A 16467-nucleotide genomic window follows, 5' to 3' on the forward strand; every position below is an offset into this window, starting at 1 on the left:
CAACGAACTCTGCAGTACGATTCTGTGCTGCCTCATATCAGCATGTTGAAGGGGTTATTGATCTATCATCAGGAGGTCTCCAAATCACCTAGCGACAGCCTTAACGACAGGACTGGAGGCTGACCAATGATAGACCAATCAGAGTATTGCTCAACTCAGGTATTTCTGAGAAGTGCTGTCACATTGATTACAGCGTACATATGACGTCATTGGCAGACATCATCTTGTTAATTGACACTTTGGCCAAGGTACTTCTGGCTTGCAAACCTTTTGAATACATATTATATATTCACTCAAATAGCAACATGATAACAATTATGTGTGTAACGGATATGTTGAGAAGTAAAACCGAAAAAAATATCGGTTAAAGAGCAAAAAAATGTATCTGTGATAACTGAATCTAGGACTCTAGGTTTACCGAAATACACAATTTATGTCTGTAATTGGTTTCAACAGTAAAAATTGGTTCAAGTATATGATGTCCAAACAAATCCTTTTCGGTCTGTTTCATAACCTTAATGATATTGACTTTTTAAATTCCTGCGCTATACAAAATTTCATTTTGTTACTTGATGCCAAATTAATATATTAGTTGATTAAAAAAAATTATACCAATCAGGAGAAGTACTCTGCAAACGCTGTTTGGCTTCATTCTAGAACACCATCATGACTCTAGGCCTCTTCTTGCTTTTTTTTTTATTCTGTCATGATTAAAACAAGATTTGCCAGCTTATCCAAATCACTTCATAGTGTATGTTTTTTTAATTGGCTGCTGAAGGCAATTCCAGCATTTCTGTCGTTATCTGGCTGTTTTATGAAGTCTACCCTTGTTATACTGCCACCTTTTGTCCATGGTGATATTGGCGGTATAACGAGGGTGGAAGTAATATCCAAATTTGATAATTTAATTTATTTGTGTAAAATACATTAAGCATTATTCAAAGTTTTATTGCAAAAACATCATGCACATTGATCTGCTCAGCGAAGGATATCGCTGAAGGGTAACTGTCTCTAAAAATAGAACATTAGACTGTTCCAAAACAACCGAATTGGTGATTACATCGAGGGAAATGAGTAGTGATTAAGAATTTGTGTATATTACAAAGTATGGCGAACGGCAGTATGTGAGAGTCGCAAACGTATTGAGGGAATTATAAAGTGAGGAAATCCGGGGTTTTAGTAAGTGGTAGACGGAGGGTGTTATCTGGTGGCCGTATTATTGGGTGGCGATAGGTCGAGGAAGCAATTTATACATGCTTGTTATATAGCTATGTATAAATACTGTTATAATTTATGACGTCGCTCTAGGTATATGATGCTGCATCATGGACATCGTAAACTAATTACCAAAGGAATCGGAAATAGCCAGGGAGATAACTGGTCAGGGGAGGTAACTGGTCAGGGGAGATAACTGGTCAGGGGAGATAACTGGTTAGGGGAGATAACTGGTTAGGTGGTCAGGGGAGATAACTGGTCAGGGGAGGTAACTGGTCAGGAGAGATAACTGGTAAGGGGAGATAACTGGTCAGGGGAGGTAACTGGTCTGGGGAGATAACTGGTTAGGGGAGGTAACTGGTCAGGGGAGATAACTGGTTAGGGGAGATAACTGGTTAGGGGAGATAGGGGAGATAACTAGTTAGGGGATACAACTGATTGGGAGAGATAACTGGTCAGGGGAGATAACTGGTCAGGGGAGATAACTGGTTAGGGGAGATAACTGGTCAGGGGAGATAACTGGTCAAGGGAGATAACTGGTTAGGGGAGATAACTGGTTAGGGGAGATAACTGGTTAGGGGAGATAACTGGCCAGGGGAGGTAACTGGTCAGGGGATACAACTGATTGGGAGAGATAACTGGTCAGGGGAGATAACTGGTCAGGGGAGATACTGGTCAGGGGAGATAACTGGTCAGGGGAGATAACTGGTCAGGGGAGATACTGGTCAGGGGAGATAACTGGTCAGGGGAGGTAACTGGTCAGAATTTATTGGTCAGGGGATACAACTGATTGGGAGAGATAACTGGTCAGGGGAGATAACTGGTTAGGGGAGATAACTGGTCAGGGGAGGTAACTGGTCAGAATTTATTGGTCAGGGGATACAACTGATAGGGAGAGATAACTGGTCAGGGGAGGTAACTGGTCACAGATTTCTGGTCAGGGGAGATAACCAGCCAAAGTTTACTGGTCAGAGGATACAACTGATTTGGGGAGGTATCTAGTAAGAGATTTCTGGTCAGGGGATACAGCTGAATAGATGAGATAACTGGTCAGGGGAGATAACCAGTCATAATTACTGGTCAGGGGAGGTAACCAGTCAGAGATAACTGGTCAGCAGAGATAACCAGTCATAATTACTGGTCAGGGGAGGTAACCAGTCAGAGATTAGTGGTTGGGGATATAATTGATTTGGGGAGAGATTAGAGATTACTAATCAGGGGAGGCAACCAGCTAGATATTACTGGTCAGAGGAGATAACAAGTCGGAGATTACTGGTCAGGGGAGATAACAAGTCGGAGATTACTGGTCAGGGGAGGTAACCAGTCAGAGATTAGTGGTTGGGGATATAATTGATTTGGGGAGAGATTAGAGATTACTAATCAGGGGAGGCAACCAGCTAGATATTAATGGTCAGAGGAGATAACAAGTCGGAGATTACTGGTCAGGGGAGATAACAAGTCGGAGATTACTGGTCAGGGCAGGTAACTAGTTAGTGGCTACCGGTCAGGACTGATTTGGTGAGATAATGATCAGGGATTACCTGATACAGGAGCCAATTATAAATACCCCATTCCAACTGGAAGGCAAAATTCACTTTATATGTGAACAGTACCAGTACAGATCACCCATTTCATATAGCTGCTGTGTACCTGTTCAGTCACTGTGAAACAGATACATCGACAGTCAATCAAACGACCATTAAGTGTCTGTAGCGTAAAGAACACATACAGATAAGCTAAGAAAAAGGCCCATTCAACATTTCTTTGCAGCAATAAAGAAAAATCAATTTGGTTTTGTACTATAGAAGAAACAGATTGCTATAGCAACTTTCAAAATATTGTTCACGTATAAGTGACTTCATGCTATCATGTTTACCTTCTGATTTGTTTGTTTGTTTATGTTTAGGGTTGAACGTCATCACAACAGCTACGATTTTATAAAAAATCAACGATGGATGTTTTTATAGTGAATTCCCCTGAAATGAACCAAACCTGAACTTGTTAACAGGACACCAGGGCTTTTTAGGGTCAATCAAGGGATCCAATCCCAAGTGAGCTGATTTCATGTATAAGCCAAATTCCCCTTTGCATTTTTTCCTTGAAAATTCACCCAATTTTTCCCCTGAAAAAAGTTCCAGTTACCCAACTAACCACATTATAATTGGCTGACCAGTCTGAGTCCTAACCACCACAATATAATGGGCTGACCAGTCTGAGTCCTAACCACCACATTATAATGGGCTGACCAGTCTGAGTCCTAACCACCACAATATAATGGACTGACCAGTCGGAGTCCTAACCATCACATTATAATGGGCTGACCATGCAGTCTGAGCCCTAACCACCACATTAAAATGGGCTGACCAGTCTGAGTACTAACCACCACATTATAATTGGCTGACCAGTCTGAGCCCTAACCAACATTTAAATGGGCTGACCAGTCTGAGCCCTAACCACCACAATATAATGGGCTGACCAGTCTGAGTACTAACCACCACAATATAATGGGCTGACCAGTCTGAGTCCTAACCACCACATTATAGGGACCACGGAACCAAATCAAAAATAGAATGTGGGTTTTCCCCGTTTGGGCAGAAGATTTAATAGGAAGGTGAATACATCGGGGCCTACTGATTGGATATTAAGATGAGAGAAGTTTCCAAAGTTTTAATATGTGGGTCGGGCAATACATATAGATGTAAAATATATAGAAAAACAGTTATTTTTTTGCTAGCCTGTTTTTGTCAGGGGGAGGTAATTAAGTGTGTATTTTGTTATTAATTTAGATGAATTTTTGGTGCTGATTTCAATACAAGATGGCGGCCCCCATATAAAAAAAGTTCAAATTGGTAGAATTTTTTATAATTCCATTTAGAGGTTTCCGAGATGACATACTTCAAAATTATTGCTACTGGACCAGTGTTGAAAACTCCATTTAAGCAGTACAGTGATAAACGTTAACATTACGGTCTATGGGAAATCATTTGGTTCCGTGGTCCCTATAGGGAGCTACCGGATTTGACATTGTATGCCGTTCAGCGTCCCTGGACACCAGATTACGGGACCGATCTGAACATATTCGGCTGGTATTTTCATCATGGAGATATTTTGGCAGAATTTAAGCAGGAAATTAGATTCTGAGCTTGTTTATAATGAAAATATGGGCCTGTGTACAGTGTAAAGGGGGCCATAGACCAGGTTAATAGGAAAATATAGTATTTATTTCAATGGTAGCTGTATAACGTGTGTTTCGTAGTCCCGTGGTGTGTCTGGTTGTACTGTAGTCAGTACCCCGGTTCGATTTTTGGTGTTTTTTCTGGTTGTACTCTTGACTCTAGCCCGGTTCGGTGTTCGGTGATGGGATTGGTTGTTCTGTTGTCACTACCCCGGTTCGATTTCTGGTGGTTATTTTGGTAGTTTTGTTGTCCCTAGCCCGGCCCACTGTCCTGTGTGTGTGTTTGACTCAATTATATACAAAAATGCTCTTGTCCTAAGTTTTTTTAAGATAAAAGGCGAGAAATAAGGGGGGTGGGGAGATAGCATGGAGTCATCTGCCCTTGATCTTCAGGGTATTTCTTATTTGTTTATATTTTTCAGTAGTACAATATCAATACTCTTATATGACCAAAAGACATCTATCTGGATTTAAAATTCAGCAAGATATTTCTATTTTAACTAAAAATTTGTTTCAATTTTTATGTCCTTTTCTAATACGAATCTCCATCTCCGGTACCAATAGAAGACTTGACCTACCAGCCCAAGACTTGCAGCCAGCCACTTCCTATTTGGACATCATACCCTATGGTCCTATCCTGTCCCAGAAAAGTTAAATTTGGAAAATGTGTACGATTCTATAATGGGCTGACCAGTCTGAGTCCTAACCACCACAATATAATGGGCTGACCAGTCTGAGTACTAACCACCACAATATAATGGACTGACCAGTCTGAGTCCTAACCACCACAATATAATGGGCTGACCAGTCTGAGTCCTAACCACCACATTATAATGGGCTGACCAGTCTCAGCCCTAACCACCGAAATATAATGGGCTGACCAGTCTGAGTCCTAACCACCACATTATAATGGGCTGACCAGTCTGAGTCCTAACCACCACAATATAATGGACTGACCAGTCTGAGTACTAACCATCACATTATAATGGGCTGACCAGTTGGAGTCCTAACCACCACAATATAATGGGCTGACCAGTCTGAGTACTAACCACCACAATATAATGGGCTGACCAGTCTCAGTCCTAACCACCACAATATAATGGGCTGACCAGTCTCAGTCCTAACCACCACATTATAATGGACTGACCATGCAGTCTCAGTCCTAACCACCACAATATAATGGGCTGACCAGTCTGAGTCCTAACCACCACATTATAATGGACTGACCATGCAGTCTCAGTCCTAACCACCACAATATAATGGGCTGACCAGTCTGAGTCCTAACCACCACAATATAATGAGCTGACCATGCAGTCTGAGCCCTAACCACCACAATATAATGGGCTGACCAGTCTGAGTCCTAACCACCACAATATAATGGGCTGACCAGTCTGAGTCCTAACCACCACAATATAATGGGCTGACCAGTCTGAGTCCTAACCACCACAATATAATGGGCTGACCAGTCTGAGTCCTAACCACCACAATATAATGGGCTGACCAGTCCAAGTCCTAACCACCACAATATAATGGGCTGACCAGTCTGAGTCCTAACCACCACAATATAATGGGCTGACCAGTCCAAGTCCTAACCATCACATTATAATAGGCTGACCAGTCTGAGTACTAACCACTACATTATAATAGGCTGACCAGTCTGAGTCCTAACCACCACATTATAATAGGCTGACCAGTCTGAGTACTAACCACTACATTATAATGGGCTGACCAGTCTGAGTCCTAACCACCACAATATAATGGGCTGACCAGTCTGAGTACTAACCACTACATTATAATGGGCTGACCAGTCTGAGTCCTAACCACCACAATATAATGGGCTGACCAGTCTGAGTCCTAACCACCACAATATAATGGGCTGACCAGTCCGAGTCCTAACCACCACATTATAATGGGCTGACCAGTCTGAGTCCTAACCACCACAATATAATGGGCTGACCAGTCTCAGCCCTAACCACCACAATATAATGGGCTGACCAGTCTCAGTCCTAACCACTACATTATAATGGGCTGACCAGTCTCAGTCCTAACCACTACATTATAATGGGCTGACCAGTCTGAGTCCTAACCAACATTTTAATACTGGACATCAAGCCCCTTAGATAGTGCATACATCTTTCTTTGCTTTGGCTTAACACTTAAGGTTGTGCCAAGTCAGTCATTAGGGAAGAAAAAGAGGCCAATGGGCCGTTACTCATTCTGTACCATTGTTGACTCTAGTCGTCAGAAAAATATGCTCCCTATTCCATGTTGTTGACTACAGTCAACATAATTTCAAGCTCCCTCTTCCTCGCTAACAGAATAAGCTGACGTTATCGAAGTATTGATTTGTTGAAAACAGCACCCGACACATACAAATATCCAATCTAATGACCATAGTCACCCGACACATACAAGTATCCAATCTAATGACCATAGTCACCCGACACATACAAGTATCCAATCTAATGACCATAGTCACCCGACACATACAAGTATCCAATCTAATGACCATAGTCACCCGACGCATACAAGTATCCAATCTAATGACCATAGTCACCCGACACATACAAGTATCCAATGTAATGACCATAGTCACGCGACGCATACAAGTATCCAATGTAATGACCATAGTCACGCGACGCATACAAGTATCCAATCTAATGACCATAGTCACCCGACGCATACACGTATCCAATCTAATGACCATAGTCACCCGACGCATACACGTATCCAATCTAATGACCATAGTCACCCGACACATACAAGTATCCAATCTAATGACCATAGTCACCCGACACATACAAGTATCCAATCTAATGACCATAGTCACGCGACGCATACAAGTATCCAATCTAATGACCATAGTCACCCGACGCATACACGTATCCAATCTAATGACCATAGTCACCCGACGCATACACGTATCCAATCTAATGACCATAGTCACCCGACACATACAAGTATCCAATCTAATGACCATAGTCACCCGACACATACAAATATCCAACATAATGACCATAGTCACCCGACACATACAAGTATCCAATCTAATGACCATAGTCACCCGACACATACAAGTATCCAATCTAATGACCATAGTCACCCGACACATACAAGTATCCAATCTAATGACCATAGTCACCCGACACATACAAATATCCAATCTATAATGACCATAGTCACCCGACACATACAAGTATCCAATGTAATGACCATAGTCACGCGACACATACAAGTATCCAATCTAATGACCATAGTCACCCGACACATACAAGTATCCAATCTAATGACCATAGTCACCCGACACATACAAATATCCAATCTAATGACCATAGTCACCCGACACATACAAATATCCAACATAATGACCATAGTCACCCGACACATACAAGTATCCAATCTAATGACCATAGTCACCCGACACATACAAATATCCAATCTATAATGACCATAGTCACCCGACACATACAAATATCCAATCTATAATGACCATAGTCACCCGACGCATACAAGTATCCAATCTAATGACCATAGTCACCCGACACATACAAGTATCCAATCTAATGACCATAGTCACCCGACACATACAAATATCCAATCTATAATGACCATAGTCACCCGACACATACAAATATCCAATCTATAATGACCATAGTCACCCGACGCATACAAGTATCCAATCTAATGACCATAGTCACCCGACACATACAAGTATCCAATCTAATGACCATAGTCACCCGACGCATACACGTATCCAATCTAATGACCATAGTCACCCGACACATACAAGTATCCAATCTAATGACCATAGTCACCCGACACATACAAATATCCAATCTAATGACCATAGTCACCCGACACATACAAATATCCAATCTAATGACCATAGTCACCCGACACATACAAATATCCAATCTAATGACCATAGTCACCCGACACATACAAATATCCAATCTAATGACCATAGTCACCCGACACATACAAATATCCAATCTAATGACCATAGTCACCCGACGCATACAAATATCCAATCTAATGACCATAGTCACCAGACGCATACAAGTATCCAATCTAATGACCATAGTCACCCGACACATACAAGTATCCAATCTAATGACCATAGTCACCCGACACATACAAGTATCCAATCTAATGACCATAGTCATCCGACACATACAAGTATCCAATCTAATGACCATAGTCATCCGACGCATACAAGTATCCAATCTAATGACCATAGTCACCCGACACATACAAGTATCCAATCTAATGACCATAGTCACCCGACGCATACAAGTATCCAATCTAATGACCATAGTCACCCGACACATACAAGTATCCAATCTAATGACCATAGTCACCCGACACATACAAGTATCCAATCTAATGACCATAGTCACCCGACGCATACAAGTATCCAATCTAATGACCATAGTCACCCGACACATACAAGTATCCAATCTAATGACCATAGTCACCCGACACATACAAGTATCCAATCTAATGACCATAGTCATCCGACACATACAAGTATCCAATCTAATGACCATAGTCATCCGACGCATACAAGTATCCAATCTAATGACCATAGTCACGCGACGCATACAAGTATCCAATGTAATGACCATAGTCACCCGACACATACAAGTATCCAATCTAATGACCATAGTCACCCGACACATACAAGTATCCAATCTAATGACCATAGTCACCCGACACATACAAGTATCCAATCTAATGACCATAGTCACCCGACACATACAAGTATCCAATCTAATGACCATAGTCACCCGACACATACAAGTATCCAATCTAATGACCATAGTCACCCGACGCATACAAGTATCCAATCTAATGACCATAGTCACCCGACGCATACAAGTATCCAATCTAATGACCATAGTCACCCGACGCATACAAGTATCCAATCTAATGACCATAGTCACCCGACACATACAAGTATCCAATCTAATGACCATAGTCACCCGACACATACAAGTATCCAATCTAATGACCATAGTCACCCGACACATACAAGTATCCAATCTAATGACCATAGTCACCAGACGCATACAAGTATCCAATCTAATGACCATAGTCACCCGACGCATACAAGTATCCAATCTAATGACCATAGTCACCCGACGCATACAAGTATCCAATCTAATGACCATAGTCACCCGACACATACAAGTATCCAATCTAATGACCATAGTCACCCGACGCATACAAGTATCAAATCTAATGACCAGTCACCCGACACATACAAGTATCCAATCTATAATGACCATAGTCACCCGACACATACAAGTATCCAATCTAATGACCATAGTCACCCGACACATACAAGTATCCAATCTAATGACCATAGTCACCCGACGCATACAAGTATCCAATCTAATGACCATAGTCACCCGACGCATACAAGTATCCAATCTAATGACCATAGTCACCCGACACATACAAGTATCCAATCTATAATGACCATAGTCACCCGACGCATACAAATATCCAATCTAATGACCATAGTCACCCGACGCATACAAGTATCCAATCTAATGACCAGTCACCCGACACATACAAATATCCAATCTAATGACCATAGTCACCCGACACATACAAATATCCAATATAATGACCAGAGTCACCCGACACATACAAGTATCCAATCTAATGACCATAGTCACCTGACACATACAAGTATCCAATCTAATGACCATAGTCACCCGACGCATACAAGTATCCAATCTATAATGACCATAGTCACCTGACACATACAAGTATCCAATCTATAATGACCATAGTCACCCGACACATACAAGTATCCAATCTAATGACCATAGTCACCCGACACATACAAATATCCAATCTATAATGACCATAGTCACCCGACACATACAAATAGTCACCCGACACATACAAGTATCCAATCTAATGACCATAGTCACCCGACACATACAAGTATCCAATCTATAATGACCATAGTCACCCGACACATACAAGTATCCAATCTAATGACCATAGTCACCCGACACATACAAGTATCCAATCTAATGACCATAGTCACCCGACACATACAAGTATCCAATCTAATGACCATAGTCACCCGACACATACAAGTATCCAATCTAATGACCATAGTCACCCGACACATACAAGTATCCAATCTAATGACCATAGTCACCAGACACATACAAGTATCCAATCTATAATGACCATAGTCACCCGACACATACAAATATCCAATCTAATGACCATAGTCACCCGACACATACAAGTATCCAATCTAATGACCTCAGTGTTAATTTATTCTAATTCTGCATTTCGAGTGAAGCTAAAGTAAGGTGATATTTGTTTGCTTGTATGCTGTGTTTATCGCTCTAAACAGCCATTTTTAGAGTCATTTTTAGATGGAGTATCCTTGAAGTAGCTGGTGACTACCTCACTAACCAATGAGAGAGATCTGTCACAATTAATTATAGAATCCAGAGCAATTGGGGTAAAAATCTCTTTACAAAAAATATTCTTTAGCTGAGGTTGCCAGTTTCGTCCAATGCACTAATACCAACTTAGGAGCTTATTATGTTGCTCTCTAAAAATGAAATTTAAAACACCTTTGAAAAATATTGTAATTAAACTTAACTGATACATTGAACTGTCCAATGTTGCAATATTTATATGTGTGACTTCTCGCACATTCTGCACCCAGTGAAGTTTGAGGTGTGACTTGCTGTGTAATTGTTTATCTATAAGATTAATCCCTATCATATTTTATTACACACCCATTATCCATACCATTTCACTCCCCTTCTCACATACACAGATCCTGCATTCATTGCAAACCAATCCTGTTGTTATGGATACAGTAGAAATACCTATTTGTAATACACAGGAGAGTTCTACTTCCTGTCATCAGATATTTCAAGGTCATAGGATGTAACCAAATAAATCAATACAGTTCTTGGTCCTTGTGTATGGGATAACCCCATGATGGATTTAGTAGTTATTGTGACCAGGAGGCTTGTATTGCTCTCAGTTTACCATCAAAACTATTCTCACTAATGACTATATCAGGTTATAATTTGTTGAGAATTCTAACAAGTGTTCATTAATATACCGTATTTGACCTAATAAGGGCGCAGGTGCGGGTAATTGACAGTGGGGGCGCCCTTATTAAGATTAGTTATTCTGAAGTTTTATGAAACAGACTATACCTTATAGCAGAATACCCAAGGTTGTGGAAACGGTAAAATATTCAGTCATAAAAATATTCTTGATGAAGATATCTATTCATTATCATATATTAAGCTTAAACATCACTTGAATACTCCTGTCAGCCGATCTTTAGAACAGAGAACGTGTGTTCCACAATTCATGTTCAAATGGAACTCTTTTGTGTTCTATTTATAGAAACAGCTAGGTGATTTCCCAGATCATATCAGACATCGTTTTCTTTGACCTAATATTTGATTTACAAAGTCTTTTACTAGCTTTCTGTTCTGAACAAAAGTTATTTATCAACAAGAATGAAGTCTTTACTTTATCTTCAAATAAAGATGGTAAGTTATTATTTGTATGTGTGTTTAGTTTTGGGTGCTCTTTGCACTGATATGTCATCTGTAGCAATACACAAAATGTGGCGAAAACATGTGTTCCAGTTACTTAATTTGCTGAAGAAAATTGAACACATAAAGTAGCAAAATATTTCCCATGAATTATTACTTTAAAATTTGAACACCATTTTGACACTCGGTCAAAGATTTATTTCCTTGAAAAAAGGTAGGGGCGCCCTTATTAGGTCAAATACAGTATTCATTTTATAGGAATTGAGTATTACAGATATGCTTATATATGATGATATTTATGATGATTGGAAACTTGGATTAAAATTTCATGCAAGTTTAAGGGTAAATGATGCTTTTAATATTACAAGACATATGATTTTGTTAGAGTTACCTCCCTTATATTTACAGAAAATTACATTTTTGCTCTTAATTACTTGTTGTATTTAACAACTTATTAATGATCATGTCACCATTCATCATCAAGACTAACTTTTATCAGATTTATAACGAATCAGAAGCCACAGCATTTCCCATTTAATTAAGTGTTGGATTGGCTATGAGCTGGCCCAATGAGAATGTATGTACATTATAAACCGTTTTACTGTGCAAACAGGAAAATGGATGTATCGATGAGCTTCTCTTCATAATGTGTCATGGCTGTGAATTAAGGTTAAATCTTTATATAATGTCCACTTAACACCTCTTCTTAATACTTTGATACAAACAAAATATACCTTCACGAACATTCATTTCTTTAAAGTTGCTTGTTTGTTTGACTAAAATCATTTCTGATACGTCAATATTAAGCTGACAGGAAGAAAATGTCTGATCAGATCCTGTAGAAACTGGGACTCACTCACATTTGATTTATGTTTCACTATTGTTATTGTAACAGAATCTGGTGTAGAGGATCGTAATTATAATTTATATTATAAACATAACTATTAGTTTCCCAGTTGCTTGTTATATGAGTTAACCGAAATCATTTCTGATACATTATTAAGCTGAGAAGAAGTTATATATCTGCATGATCAGTATGTGACACAGCTGTGCAAAAACATTTTTTTTAAAAATTGAAAAACAATGTCAACGTTAATGACCTTTCTTTGAAAATGAAACACAATAAATTACAATAGTTAACAAGGCATTGTTTATCTATAATCCCAGCCCTCTGACAGTATGTATGCTACTAAATCATCGTCATAATGGATTGTCTTTAATTGATATTTCAGTTACCGAAGCCCTGTTGACTTTCTCATCCAGCCTCATTTCATGAACGCTCTGCAATGTACATTAATGTACTTAACACCTTCGCTGTCAAATCCTATCGGACATCTACAGGCCACTGTACATGGCATATTTCTATAAATATGGCTTTAGCAAAATGTCAACTAACTAGAAAAACAATTGTGATGATATGGAAAGTGACATCTGTTGCGTGGCAATTATGACGTCATAATGGTATCCAAAAGAACAGCGACATTTCATGGCAAAAAGGATGTTCAATTTGAAGAGCTACTTTGTCCACAATCAAGAACTATTAATAAGATAAGCCCCCTCCCCCAATGTAAATTTTTAGCACTTTTTTATCCTCAAATAAGCCCCCTCCCCTTGTGTATAATTTTAGTACCATATTTATCCCCAAATAAGCCCCCTCCCCTAATGTAAAAATTAAGTACTTTATTTAACCTCAAATATTTTTGGCCCCCCAACTTTTTGTGAAAAGTTTATTAGCTGTCTTTATCCTCAAATAAGCCCCCTGAGGGGCCCTCCCCTTGAGTAAAATTTTAGTAATATATTTATCCTCAAGCAAGCCACCTCCCATAGTGTAATAGTTTAGTACTGTATTGATCCTCAAATAAGCCCCCTCTTTTAGTGTACAAGTTTAGTACCAGATTTATCCTTAGATAAGCCCCCTCCCCTAGCATAAAAGTTTAGTGCCATATCTATCCTCAAATAAGCCCCCTCCAATAGTGTAACAGTTTAGTACTGTATTTATCCTCAAATAAGCCCCCTCCCCTAGTGTATAAGTTTAGTACTGTATTTATCCTCAAATAAGCCCCCTCCCATAGTGTAACAATTTAGTACTGTATTGATCCTCAAATAAGCCCCCTCTTTTTGTGAAAAGTTTAGTAGCTGTATTTATCCTCAAATAAGCCCCCTCCCCTAGTGTAAAAGTTTAGTACTGTATTTATCCTCAAATAAGCCCCCTCCCATAGCTTAACAGTTTAGTACTGTATTTATCCTCAAATAAGCCACATCCCCTAGTGTAAAAGTCTAGTACCATATTTATCCTCAAATAAGCCCCCTCCCATAGTGTAACAGTTTTAGGTAAATTGAAAAGAAGACAGTGATATTGGGAATATAAATATGAACATTGGCACGCATTACCATGGTATCTATAGTTGTTGACAAATACGCTTATCAATAACAAGGTCTACTTGCCTAAACAGTCATCTGACTAGAAAGACTTACAACAGGGGGTATGATGTTATATTCACACCACTAAGATTCTGTTTTCCATGATGATAGCATTTTTGGTCAGCAGTACTTTTAAGTATGTACATCACAATCATTTGGTTGAAAAAGCTCATTTCAAATTGAGTTCCCACCCTACTGTCCTCAGAGGTGAATCCAGCTTCATTTATTAAAATCATGATTGCCTTACCCCAGTAATGTTTCAGACCAAACTTGGTTGAAGTCCATTAAGGCATTCAGGAGAAGTAGTGTTTTAAATCAAAATTTCAGCTATGTTCACTTTTAGAGACTTGCCCCTCTATATCCAGGGATTGAACCGGCCTCATTTATATGCATTTATTTGATAGCTCTCCCCAATGATGTTTCAGGCCAAATTTCGTTGAAATCTTTTAGACTTTAAGGAGGATTAGCCAGTTAATGTAAAAGTTTACACTTGGTGGACTGTGGCGTCATCGCATGAAAAGACGGACGAAGCACAACAGTTTTAAGTCATCCCGACTGGGTTACATCTAGTGAGCTAATAATCTATACATTTTTATTAGCAAATATTATCTTTGGTTCTCAAAAATATGTATTTGCAAGACAAATCAAGCACAGTTTGAACGTTTTAGACTGAAGTGGTCAGATTCAGAAAATGAATCAGCTAGATGAACCAGTACTTCGACTGGAGTGGTGTGTTCCATTACAAGTAAGCAGATTAGTACCAGTTCACCTGGTACGGCCCAAATAAAGGTATTCACAATGTGACATAGTTGAGCTAATAATAATCGGGAAAAATTCACTGTGGAAAACTCAGACATATGACTTACATTAGGGTTGATAATGGAAAATCCAGAGTTGTCTCCCACTTTGGTGACAAAACCATAGGAACCACTACTTTCTGTCGGACTTGGTGGTACTTCCTGTGATCCATCTTGACCTATGACCCCACTGTCTGTACTTGCATCACTGACCACACTCATTCTGATTCGGCGTTTTCGGTCGCGCTCAGCTTCTGTTTCGGCCAAGGTAACAGCCTATTCATAAAAAATGATAAACAGTTAGACGAAATCAAATTTTGGGTGTCATGGCAATATCAATACATGATTTTAAACCTTCTAACCATTTATAAACTTTTATAGCAACTGATCAAAATACTCAAGTTGGGGAAGGTAGATGTTGAAATATATATATTTGTAATAACCAACAAAAGCCTTGTTATTAATCTCTATGGACTTGGCATCATTGTTAAAAGATAATACTCATCAGAATTGATATCCTTACTTCTCTATCGTAAAAACAAATCTTGTCTTAAGGTAGAGAGCCCCACCACTTCTCTACTGTATACAGGCCTTGTCTTAAGGTAGAGAGCCCCACCACTTCTCTCTACTGTATACAGGCCTTGTCTTATGGTAGAGAGCCCCACCACTTCTCTACTGTATACAGACCTTGTCTTAAGGTAGAGAGCCCCACCACTTCTCTACTGTATACAGGCCTTGATGTTAAGGTAGAGAGTCCCACCACTTCTCTACTGTATACAGGCCTTGTCTTAAGGTAGAGAGACCCTCCACTTCTCTACTGTATACAGGCCTTGTCTTAAGGTAGAGAGCCCCACCACTTCTCTACTGTATACAGACATTGTCTTAAGGTGGAGAGTCCCACCACTTCTCTACTGTATACAGACCTTGTCTTAAGGTAGAGAGCCCCATCACTTCTCTACTGTATACAGGCCTTGATGTTAAGGTAGAGAGCCCCACCACTTCTCTACTGTATACAGGCCTTGTCTTAAGGTAGAGAGCCCCATTACTTCTCTACTGTATACAGGCCTTGTCTTAAGGTAGAGAGCCCCACCACTTCTCTACTGTATACAGACCTTGTCTTAAGGTAGAGAGCCCCACCACTTCTCTACTGTATACAGACATTGTCTTATGGTAAAGAGCCCTGCCACTTCTCTACTGTATACAGACCTTGTCTTAAGGTAGAGAGCCCCACCACTTCTCTACTGTATACAGACCTTGTCTTAAGGTAGAGAGCCCCACAACCTTTCTACTGTAT

General features: G+C 39.7%; 1 protein-coding gene across 2 annotated transcripts in view; it reads right to left on the reverse strand.

Annotated features, from left to right (window-relative positions):
• The window catches only part of LOC117317583, a 96902-nt gene that overhangs the window by 13570 nt on the left and 66865 nt on the right, over window positions 1-16467 (reverse strand). For both annotated transcript variants that reach the window (XM_033872425.1, XM_033872426.1), the window contains exon 7: window positions 15243-15449. In XM_033872425.1, the coding sequence (XP_033728316.1) occupies window positions 15243-15449 (207 nt within the window). The remainder of the gene's footprint in view (window positions 1-15242; window positions 15450-16467) is intronic.

This window comes from Pecten maximus, chromosome 19, assembly GCF_902652985.1.
Source record: "Pecten maximus chromosome 19, xPecMax1.1, whole genome shotgun sequence".
Lineage (NCBI taxonomy): Eukaryota > Metazoa > Mollusca > Bivalvia > Pectinida > Pectinidae > Pecten > Pecten maximus.